Source organism: Protobothrops mucrosquamatus, unplaced genomic scaffold (assembly GCF_001527695.2).
Source record: "Protobothrops mucrosquamatus isolate PMUCROS unplaced genomic scaffold, P.Mucros_1.0 scaffold_35, whole genome shotgun sequence".
NCBI classification, from domain to species: Eukaryota; Metazoa; Chordata; class Lepidosauria; order Squamata; family Viperidae; genus Protobothrops; species Protobothrops mucrosquamatus.
Window position 1 is genome coordinate 600251 of NW_015386111.1, and position 12336 is coordinate 612586.

Consider the following 12336-nt stretch of genomic DNA (forward strand, 5'->3'; position numbering starts at 1 on the left):
AAAATGAATAACACTGGGATTATCAATGGGAGAAATAGAACCTCATAATGACATGGCTCCATTTTCAGTAATGGAAGTTATTACTTCATATTTATTTTAGAACTTGAAATGAAATAGTTCTATGTCCCGTTTTAGTCCTGTAAAGAGCCAAATGTGGCCCTAGTCAAAAGCTTTACAGCAATATGAGAACTTAAGATGTCACATCCCAACTTCAGTCATTATAAATATTGATTTTATTTCTCATAAGCATGTATGTTGCAAATCACTAAATTCTGTATATGGTTACCAATGCCTGATATAGCACCAAACAAATCTTTCTGGAGACTGCTGTCAAGAGCATTCACAGATTTTTGTGGAGTCATCAATGGATTTGCAGTTGGTAAATTAAGTGATTCATCCTTTGCATTCTGTTAAAAAGATGCAAAATATTTTTTCATTCTTTGATGTTTAATTTTTATATTAAAGAGATATTTATACACTGAGATTTATGACAGTTTTATAAAAAAAATAAGCTTACACTGCTAGGAGCATTGACAGGGAAGGGTGAAATATCCTTGACATCAATTCGATGAACGTTTTCTATCAGTAGACCAAATATTGGCAGATACAAGGTCGCTATCCTTGCTTGATGACTCTGTAAAAGAATATTTAAGTTCATTATTAAACCAAAATAAAAATACATTAAATGTCCACAAATTTAATCAGATGTCTTCCAGTTTTAAGTTGTTCATTTAGTTATAACCATCAGGGGTTTGACATTTAACACTGAAAGTCTACATTACTGCATAATTACCAGAGAAGGATTTTAAATTAGATTCATGGATGTTTTATCTCTATATATATTCCTTGATACCAGTAGCCAATCTGATTAAATGCTTTAAGAGGTCAACATATTTCCAATTCCTAACATCTGTGAACTTCAAGTAACTTGGAGTGCTGATTGATAGCATTTTCCAGATGTGGGAAAAAGAGTTGCTAATTATTCACTGGCCTGAGGAAAAGCAGTAGAATAATCCTATCCAAATTTAAATTTAAAGAGTACAGATAAAATTGTTTTTAGTATTCTTCTAGAGTAATTCACAAATTAAAGTTTACTCAATTATTGGGTTATTCTGTAAATAAATATTATATTGTCTGTTCATAATAAATTATTCTATAATATGAGAATCCATAAAAGCTGAAATTTCATGAGTAATGTCATTTTATTTTTTACTTACTTATTAAATTTATTTGTTGCCTATCTCACTGTTTGGGACTACTCTAGGAAGCTTACTTAATAAAAGTAATAAAAAGGAAGAAAAGAAAAGGAGTGCGAACAGAAGTATAAAAAAGCCCAAAAAAATAAACAATGACAGAGGAACACAATAATATATCAATATTATATTATTCATATTATTCCCTCTTCCCCAATTTCTATTGTCAAACAAAAATCATAAATATATGTATGCATATTAAAGAAAACAAATCAACAAATTATAAACGAACTGAATAATTTTCACCAATGTTCTATAGAATAAATCAGTATTCTCTAAATCCTGAAATCCTGAAATATTAGGGCCAATTTGATTGCTTTGTAAATGTGGTCTGATAATCTACTGTCTAAAATAAATGATTCAGTTTTAAATGAAAATTCCAGAAATGTATGATGCTTTGATTACTTTTCAGATATTTATATACCTCTGTAAATGTATAGGGCTACTCTTTTATTGTTGTATCTTGCCCTCCAGATGGCAATGCAGTAGAATGTTAAAACCAATCAGTTTTTTCCCCTTCACAGTACGGTATTATCAGTTTATCAATACTGGAAATAAATCAAGATGTTACAGGTTTAGAAAGATCTCCACAAGGAGAAGACCGAAAATATTTCAAGGTTTTGAATAGCATGACGTTTATTAGTTTGAAAAATTAATTTTTAAGAGCTGGGATTCTATTTCAAATGGAAAACACAGCAAATTTAGTCCTGTAAGAACTGATATCAGGCAAAAGATTTTTTTAATAGTCATTTCCAGAGGGAAAATTAAATAAGGGCACAAGAAGGGGTTTGGACACGGTGTAAGCCTCCTACTAAGTACAATGTTTAAATCACAGCAGTGCAGATCTACTTCTGTTTATGCAGTGAGTGGAGAAACCGATAGTGCCTAGAACATCTTTACCATTAAAGCACAACAGTATGTGAAGCCCTGGAATTTCTCTGAATTCTCAATGTAATTAGAATCTTCTGTACATAACTATATTAATAATTAACTGTACATAGTAAACATTCTGGCAATCTGCTTACCTTTAAAGCGTATCTGTCATCAAAAGAATGTTTTATCATTAGATTCTTCAAAACTCCAATTGCAATTTGTCGTATCTCTCTGAATTCTTGCAGTGCATTTCCCACCTCTCTGAGAAGCAGTCCCACCAAAAAGTGATGCTTGCAGAAGTCATCTGATAAGGAGTAGTCTAGCTGAAGATCTGAAATCAAGCATTACACAGTTTTATTTTATTTCTATGCTGGTCTTCCTCTTAGATGAATCCAGAAAGGCTGAATGGATATAAAAAAAGACTGAAAAATCTTCATAATAAATTCATCAATGCATACAAACCACAGACACTTAAACACATATGCACACAACCCATTTAAAAAATGACATAATTTTAGAATTAATTGATAGTTGTGGCTAGGAGGTCCTTCCCTCAACTTGGCGTTGTGTGCCAGTTACACCACTTGCATATATTATAAACCAGGAATATAAGAATCCCCAAAAGCTAGGTGTCCACAGATATATTTTCTTACAAACAGCTGAAGTTTGAATGTCTCTTCAGGTGGTGCCAAAGTGGAAATAAATAAGCAAATATTTTAAGGCTATTTCCCAATGCAGCACAAGAAACTGTTAAGATACAAAGGCTTGAAGCACATTGGATCAGAAAGAATTATTTGTGCACTTCTCCAGAACCAACTCAATCAGATCCAGATGAAATAAAAAAAGTAGAACTACTGTACTACTAGCTGGGGAGTCCAAGGGATATGGTCGCATGTGTGAAACCTGTAAAAAATTAGTGGAACTTCAATTACACCATTGTGGCTGTCGTGTTGACTTTTTTGAGCACACCCTGTGTTATCCCTGATTTCCAGGTTCTCTAGCAAATGCTACAGTAAAGAACATCCTGCGTTTTATTTTTTTCAGTTTATTGTGATATATTTATACATTTTCATTTTGTTTCCAGTGAAGGCTGATACATCATGTTTTAAATGTTCCTTTTTATAAATTCTAGCATGACTCAAACACGAAATTCCTGCATTTGCTCTTCTGTACACATTACTATCATTTCTAAAATTAAAGTTTATGATTGGGAAATACACTTCACACCTACCTCCAGGAATATCATATGACTCCACTGTAAAGAAAGCTAATTCAAAGAAAAAGAGAAGCAAAAATAGACAAAAACTAGCATGTTGTTGTTCACTCCCCTCATGCCTAACAAAGAAAGTAAGAAACTGAATTAAATATTAAATTACCTATGAATTTTTACTTTACCATTTATTACATACAGAACTGAAGCAGGAAGAATTTATTATTTAAATTAGAGTACAAAATTCCAATATATATTTCTTAAAATATGAAGAAATTTTAAAGGTAATTTTACTGTTTTAGGAATCTCAATTTAACTGTATCAAATATAAATTTACCTTGATATCTCTGAATCCTGCCTGTTCCAAATGGCATAGGAAGATTTAAAGGAATGTAGTGTTCATGATTACATACTGCTCGGAGAAATTCAAATTTGAATTCAAAAAGAGCCTATAAAATATGTTGAAGTTATAAGTTATGGTCTATTAGAATTAACATGTTAATCAAAAAAGGCAAGGAAATTAATCTTTAGATCACTGGGTCAATATCCTAAATATTAGCAAAGCAATGGCTATATGTACACAATACTCTTAAAGAATTTTATGGATATAGACACTTGCATATAAACACAATAATTATGGATTATTCATTTTCTATTTCTGCTGCAATTGCATAGATTGTGTACCAGGTATATTAACAGCAGCTTCTAATAATTTCTGAAACTAGTTCAAATCAAGTTATGAATACATTTTGCCATTTTATATATTGCCAGTGGATGGCAATATACAACAATATTTATCTTCTAACATAAAAAAACGAAAAATGCCTCATCAACTTAGCATTAGAAAAAGAATCAAGGCAATTTTGCAGAACTAGTATGCCACAATTTAGTCTCATTTATTACATTTTAACCCCTAACAGTCCAATTAATTAAATCTGATATAGATATGAATATGCCCAAAATATTCCCTAAACTAGGGGTCCCCAACCCCAAGGACCATGGCCTGTATGGGAACTGGGCTGTGCAAGTGTGCAAAACCATCCCCTCTCCCCCTCCTGCCGCCACTCTTGCCGCCGGTCTGCAGATCTAGAAAGGTTGGGGACTGCTGCCCGAAAGGAACTCCTAGATTGGGATGGTTGAGTTGTCTCCCTCTTTCTGATTAGTTTTTCCTTACATAAACTGAAATCCTGCACTCTGTGCGACTTCTCATGAATCTGGTAAAGTAAGGTGACTTGTATTGTAATAATCTCACTGCAGCTAATCATTTTGATCTATACATGTCATCTAGATCAGGATTCCCCCGATCTCTGAAGACCTGGCTCCACCATCTCGCTTGGGGCTCATAGGAGAGCACACAGCCATGAGGCTGGTTAGCACCCCGAAGTCCTACTCCACCTTTTAATTAATTTTTAATGTTGAAATTAACTATCCTTGCCTCTAATTTAAATTTTTATTTGATCTGATAAATAGTTTTCTGGATCTACGTTACATAGGAAAAATTTGCATATGACTGTATTGATGATATTCCTATCCAAGCTCATTTGTTAAAGTTTATTGAAAAGTTCTTAGATACCTAATTACACTCTCTTGAACTAACTGAAACTCAGCATGTTAATATAACCCTCCTATATTGAAGATAAGAGGCTCAATTCAATTATTGTTCAGTTACTGCATGCTGCAATAACTAAGAAGATTTTGGGTAGATTACATGTAGTCCTCAACTTATGACCCTCAATTGGCTCCAAAATTTCTGTTGCTAAATGAGACATTTGTTAAGTGAGTTTTGCCCCATTTTACGACCTTTCTTGCCACAATTATTAAGTGAAATCACTGCAGTTGTTAAGTTAGTAACACGGTTGTTAACTGAATCTTGCTTCCTCATTGACTTTGCTTGTTATAAGGTCTGAAAAAGTGATTGCATGACCCTGGGACACTGCAACTGTCATAAATATGAGTCAGTTGCCAAGAATCTGAATATTGATCACGTGACCATCGGGATGCTGCAATGGTCATAAGTGTAAAAAATGGTCATAATCACTTTTTTCAGTGCCGTTGTAACTTCAAATGTTTATTAAAGGAACTGTTGTAAATCGAGGACTACCTGTACACAAGAATCACTGCAATCTCATTAACATGAGCTTCTAAGAAGAACAAAACAACGATCTTTGAATTTACATTGAAAGTTCATATAAAGTTCATTATATTTTCCTAAACATAACAGGAAAATACTACCATTATCTCTCAATTCAAGAATTGTTTTTGTTGTATAGTACCTTTGGATCTCCTGGAGCAAAGAAGCTAATATAGTTGTTAATTTGCTTGAATATAAATCCTCTGTCCATAAAGGTGAAACATCGCTGCAAAGCAAAACAAAGCAATACAAAACAGTCACTGGCAGTTACATTTCTTTGATATTTGGAAAAGACAGCCTATGTGTTAAATTAGTCTAAAGTAGGAGTTCTCAACCCCGGGGCTGTGGCCCACTATTGGGCCATGACCTATTTGGAACTAGGATGTGCAAGCAGTGGGCTGGCGCACTCATGTGTGTGCAGCTCAACTTGCCCGAGTGGCAAACTGGCATGCACTCACAAGCACACACATGCACAGCTCAACTTGCACAGGTTGAGCTGTGCGCACTTGCACGCCGGTCCACCACTCACGTAACTTGAGCTGCGCGCACATGCGTGCCAGCCCGCCACTCTTGCAACCCAGTTCTCCTCTCCCTTGCCCAGCCAGGCTGCCAAGTTGCAAAGGTTGGGGACCGCTGGTCTAAAGGGCAAACAATAGCTAAATATTAGACCTTTTCACAATACATACATTTTAGATTTGTAAATCAAAATACTCTAGTTTGAATAATTCTATCAAATGACTTCAGTTTATCACCAGTTCAAGGCCACTCAGTGATAACTAATATTATTAAAAATAGAATGTATACGCTTGGATTAATGCAAAATGTTTCACTGATTATAGAAAAGCCTTCATTTGTATTGATCACATCAAGTTGTGGAAAGTGCTCAGAAAAACAAAACTCCAGAACATCATGAGAAACTTATAAACAGGTCAGGAACCCCTAGTACTTATAGAACATAGCAAAACAGACAGGCTTTGGGTTGGCAAAAAAATTCAGTAAGTGAAACAGACTCTCCTCTTATTTATTCAATCTATATGCAATATAGATTAAGGGAAGCTGGATTGGAAAAATATGAGCATAATTTTAAAATTGGACAAAGAAACATCAATAACCTTCACTATGCTGATGACACTTTCTAATAGTCAAAACTGCAAAGTATCTGCAAACCCTAGAACTAAAATTCAAAGACATGGGGGGGAAATGGGACTAATATAAATTCGACCAAAACTAATGACAAGAAGTAGAACAATCAACCTTAGAATTGACAATGAAGATATTGGAGAAATGAATCACTTCTGCGTTTTAGGATGAGCCTTCAACAGTAAAGGAACAAGAAGTCAAGAAATATGCCGCAGACTAGCACTTGGTAGAGCAGCCATGAAAACCCTGGAAAATATATTCAAACACCACGAGATAGGGAGAGTATTGATGCCTTTGAACTTTGGTGTTGGAGAAGACCTCTGAGGATACCACAGATAGCCAAGAAAACAAACTGATATATCATTGAACAAATCAACCCAGAGTTCTCACTCAGGGCACAAATGTCCAGTTCTCCCTTGAAATATAAATTGACCAGTTTCACTCGAGGCATAAAAGATTAAACGGGCTACTTTGGAAAACATTATGTGAAGACTTAGCTCTCTAAAGGAGGTTGTAATGCTGCAAAAATCAGCAGTAAGTTGGATGGACCCATTTACAGTGGTAGCATTGCAAGACCAGATTAGAACAGATCATTCTGCAGAAAATGTATATGTGTAATCACTAAGAGTCAATACTGGCTTGATGGCATATAATCAATCAATCAATTATACTTTGAAGGCTTAGCAGGGAAGCATTTTGATCATTTTTTACTATGTATTATTTATATTTTAAAATGGCATTGTGAGATTCTTGTAAGCTGTCTAATGTTGCAACACTGAGGCAGTATAGAAATTATTTCAATAAATAAATGCCCACAATATATCTGAACAATTCACAGCCATTTGGAAGAACTAATGAGGACATACATACAGTATACTTACTTTTATGAAGACAGCAAGACTATAGTTTGCATTCTTTGACGCTTCTGGGTTATCCTTATATTTTTGAGTAATGTGGGGCATCAGCATATTGACAACAGTTTCCACAGCATGATGAAATGATGCTGGAAATCGCTGATTTCTTAGCAACTAGAAACAGACAAATTAGAATTTACAAATGGGAACACTGCAAAATTATCCTGTTTATCCATAACATACTTAAGTATAAAGTTTTCAATTCTGAAACTTCAGCTACAAGAATTCAATGCTGTTGAAAAATATTGAAACACCTTTATCTAGATATCTATGAAGCTATAAGAAATACTCCTCAAAAATATTTATTCAACTAGTTTAGTGGAAGTAATAGTACTCATCACTTCTTGTAATGAAAAATTATAGAAAATAAGTACACTATCAAAAGAGTATTTGCAATTATAAACCAAAATCAATTTATAGATTATATTTCAATAAGAAAAATAGATATATAGATATGATTGTAATTAAACAGCTTTCCATTTGCAGCAGCTTTCTGCAACTTGTTGTCTGTAGAATATAATTCCCACTGTCCTAGACAGCACTCCCACTATTGTGTAGCCAGTAAATGGCAGTAGGGATTAGAGATAGAGAAAGACAGATCCATTTTTAAAGGTCAAAAATGAGTATCATAACTTCTTGAAATAGCAGATCATTTACCTTTACTTTAGCATTTTCCAGGAGGTGCTGGGCCATTGATTTGATCAAAATTTCAAAGAAAAACCAGGAATACTATTGAAGAAACAAAACAGTAAGTAAATTACCTTCTTTTTTTTATAAATAACTCAAGGCAGAGAACATATATGTAATACTCCTTCATCCTCAATTTTCCCCACAACAACAACAACCTTGTGAGGTCAGTTGGGTAGAGAAAAATGTCTGGCCCAAATTCACCAAGATGGCTTTAATGCCTAAGGTGGGACTACAACTCACGTATTCTACTGTATATAAGCAATACAAATATATTTATAGGTAATATTTTGTTTAGTATGTAAGAACAATATAAGCTATTCATTTATATCTATAAGTTATACAACTGTTATTGTCAATTATTACAATTATGAAGTGCTAAAATTCTTTTCAGATCTGAGAAACTCTTCAATTGATGATATAGACAAAATATAATTTCTCCTTACGTACCTTAAGCAGCTTGTTGCTTGTGAGGAAGTCAGTACATGGCTTCAAGATTGTTGTCATGGTTTTGGCAAGTTCTTCATGTACAGTTTTATATTCTGAAGCAATATAAGTTTCTCCTTTAAAAACGTACTTGGGATAAGAAAAATAAAAGAGCTTACATTATGCAAAAAATATTCAGAGTTATATTAATCAGGCAACTTTTAAACAAAGCACATTTATATATTTGATACCTTGACATAGGATCTCAAATAGCTATCCAATCCTTCTTCATGACACTGGGCAACCACATGGATAATAACCCTAAGTAAAATAAAGTTAACAATAAGATATCCTCACACTCTATAAATATTTTTAAAGTCAACAATTGGCACATTACAGGCAGTCCTCAACTTACAAGCCGTGGTGGCGCAGTGGTTAGAAGGCAGTGTTGGAAGCTAATTCTGCTGACTGCCAGGGGTTCGCCAGCTCAAGATTGACTCAGTCTTCCATCCTTCCGAGGTCAGTAAAATGAGGACCCAGATTGTTGGGGGCAATATGCTGACTCTGTAAACCGCTTAGAGCGGACTGTGAAGAGGTATATATGTCTAAATGCTATTGTTATTGCTACAACCACAATTGGGACAGGACTTTCCATTGAAAGTCATTGAGGTTATTGAGTTGGACCTAATTTTACAACAATTTTTACAGTGGTTGTTAAATGAGTCCAGCATCCCCAGAGCTTCCTGGAGGCAACTTCCCAGTATATGGGTGGTGGTGGTTGCTGTGTGATGAAGGAAAAGTTTCCTTATGAATAAGCCATAGAAGCAGAGTATGAGCGTCTACAAAGTCTGTGCTTGCTGAGCATAAAGGCTGCTCTGAAGAAAAGTCAGGTATGAGAGGTTGGAGAAGTTTAAGGGAAGTGTGCTTTGCCTAACTCCAGTTGGGAGGCCAGCTGTATACCTACCAGAAGCAAGAGGATCTCACCACAGAAACTCAAATCCTTATCATTATGTGCTTTGATCATTGCCAATGTAAGCTGCTCAAAAATGATGAATAGCTGTGTGTAGTTGAGTTTGCCTTCTCCTTCCCTCATGAGCCTTATTAAGGTGCTGGTTGGTGTAGGTTGTAATTTACTGTAACTTGCTAACAATATGTAGTACATAATAGTAGCTGTAGAACCCTGCAAATGTCCCATTTTATTATCTGTATTACCCATTTCTATTAACTTTGGGTGTAATTTAAAATATTGATCATTTCCTATAAAATCCTATGTGGTTTGGTTCCAAGTTATTTCTGGAGCCACTTCCTCCAACCCATATTGATTCACTTGAGCTATGTGTACTGGAAGAAACTTTGATTAATCCCATTTCCATGCAGTAGGGAGGGCAGAGGCTTGGAGGCATTAGTTTTCAGGGAAAGGGTATGTACTATAGAGTAGCTTCCCTTTAGATACTAGGTTGACTTTAACAGTATTAGTCTTCTGGACTCTAAAACAAGGTGAAACTCCAAAGAGTTTACATGAGGGGATAGAATGTCCATAACTGTTGCTTTTACCCTACATTAATAGTTTTATGGTTCTCTATGCGTCTGTTTTAGTCTTACCATGAATGTTTCCTTTTTGATTTTGTTATTGATACTTTTAATTATATTAAACTGCCAAGAATCTGGTCAATTATGTTGCATAAAATCTGGTAAAAAAAAATATGTTAAAACCCTTTTTACCTTGTCACATTCACTGCAACATCTTCCTGAGTTGCTCTTGTAAGAACTCTAAACAATTGGTTTAAAATAGTAGGTAGAAATGCTGTCATGACATGTCCCTCCATAGCGTGAAGGCTCTAGAATAAAAACAGTGACACAAATGGATTTTGTTTCTAACATACTTTTTGTCAAAACAAAGGGTCTACGGTTATAATTCTATTAAAACTTCACTTGAAGAAAATGAAGTTCTAACAAGACTGACACCAATGAGAATATTTTAAAAACAGAATACAAATTCGGTAAGATAAGCAAGCCAATTTCTATGTTATTTCATAGCTTGCCCAAAGAATCAAGACAGATAAGAACAGGTAAGATGAGAAAATACTGTTTTACAGACATACTTTTACTCAAGTGATAAAACCAAAAGAAAAGCACATGCTACTGTTCTATTCTAATATAAGTTGAAAGGCTGCTGAACATGTCACATTAAAATTATTGTTGGAATATTTTAAATTAATCTTTTAAACAAGGTTAATATGTCAGACATGTAATATACCCACTCCTTATTTAACAACAATCTTGGTTAGCAACCATTTGCAAATACAATGGTAGTCATAAATTTATTTTCTAACCAATGAGCATTTATGATCCAATTTTGTGTGCCTTACAACAATGCACGCTGTAGTGAGAGTAAAGCTAACATACCTGTACAACAGAACCTTATCTGAATGAAAGAGCAGCAAATAGTGATCTTTGCAGCATCTCTGTCTCTGTCTTTCTATCTCAAAGCTCCCTAATCTTTCTGGTTGGCAGCCTGGATGGAAAGGGAGGAGCAGGGAAATGTGCCCAATTTTAGTCATCTCATAACAATTTCATACCTTAAGATACTTCACAAGGTCAGCTCCTAAAGCTTGAGCACCAGACATAGTTTTTTGACAGTAATGGAAGAAATTGTTTAAATGCTGGTCCTAGTAAAAGAAGAGTAAACAATTAATATGATATCACTACTTCCATTTAAAAAGATCAATATAGATATGGGGAAAATGTTTTGACTTTCAAGAACTCAACAAAATTGAGAAGCTAAAGGAACGTGTCCTTCCCTGTTGAGTTCTCATACATCATGTAACAATACAACTTTATTAATTTCAATTAGGTATCATTTATTGCTCGAGCCTTTATTATTCTTGTACAAAGTGTTTGGAAGTTTTCATTTTTCTAATATTTCAAACACCAAAAATGTTAAAATATGCATACAAAAACCAATTCCTCACTTTGGATTTTCAATAAGTATATCGTAACTACAAATTGAACCTCTGAAATGTACATTAGAGTTTTCTATTTCTATTCATTACTTGGTAAATATTGTATATGATCTGATTCCAAAGGTTTGCACCAATTCAAAAGTTTGGTTCAAATTTCCTTCTTATCGCTCTTCCACAGGCCCAAGCTAATAAGATTTTGAACATTTTATGCCTGTAATTCATTATTTTATTTTAAAAAGGCTGTGTCTAATTATGATTTAGTACTAATAAAAAGCATCCTCTTGCATATAACCTGCAATGAGTTCCTCCCTTCAACATACCAAATTGATACTTGCTTGAAAATCTCGTTTTCGGGGAAGTAGGGTGCAAGAAAAACCAGGGAAGCCTAGAGCAAAACATGCTCTCTTGCTCCTCCCTTTGTATTTTCTTACTCACACAAGGTCCCATTACATAAAACTCATAATTTTAATTTTGAAATGTGTTGGACAGATGTGACAGATTTGTTTATCCCATGACCTTTCCCCAGAAAGTCAGAGTATTGTCCTCATCTTGTGCTAATCTAAAACCCAACACAAAGACAGGAAAATCTGCTATATATTCTTTCCAACTCTGCACTTGCAGAACTGATGCTTTTATCCTAGTTGGAATCCTGTCAGGTACAGAGGAGAGGCTATATGAGTTTACCTCTTTTTACTTCCCTTTCCTACACTTAGGTATAGATTCATAAACTTCCTTTCTG

General features: G+C 34.5%; 1 protein-coding gene across 1 annotated transcript in view; it reads right to left on the minus strand.

The window, feature by feature from the left end:
* Positions 1-12336, minus strand: part of DOCK9 (dedicator of cytokinesis 9) — a 92746-nt gene that overhangs the window by 38383 nt on the left and 42027 nt on the right. Inside the window, exons 23-33 of the mRNA XM_015810146.1 lie at positions 11214-11303; positions 10357-10472; positions 8886-8955; positions 8659-8784; positions 8179-8250; positions 7489-7635; positions 5610-5693; positions 3674-3785; positions 2279-2457; positions 518-634; positions 287-407 (exon numbers count right to left, since the gene is read on the minus strand). Of these exons, the coding sequence (XP_015665632.1) occupies positions 287-407; positions 518-634; positions 2279-2457; positions 3674-3785; positions 5610-5693; positions 7489-7635; positions 8179-8250; positions 8659-8784; positions 8886-8955; positions 10357-10472; positions 11214-11303 (1234 nt within the window). The remainder of the gene's footprint in view (positions 1-286; positions 408-517; positions 635-2278; positions 2458-3673; positions 3786-5609; positions 5694-7488; positions 7636-8178; positions 8251-8658; positions 8785-8885; positions 8956-10356; positions 10473-11213; positions 11304-12336) is intronic.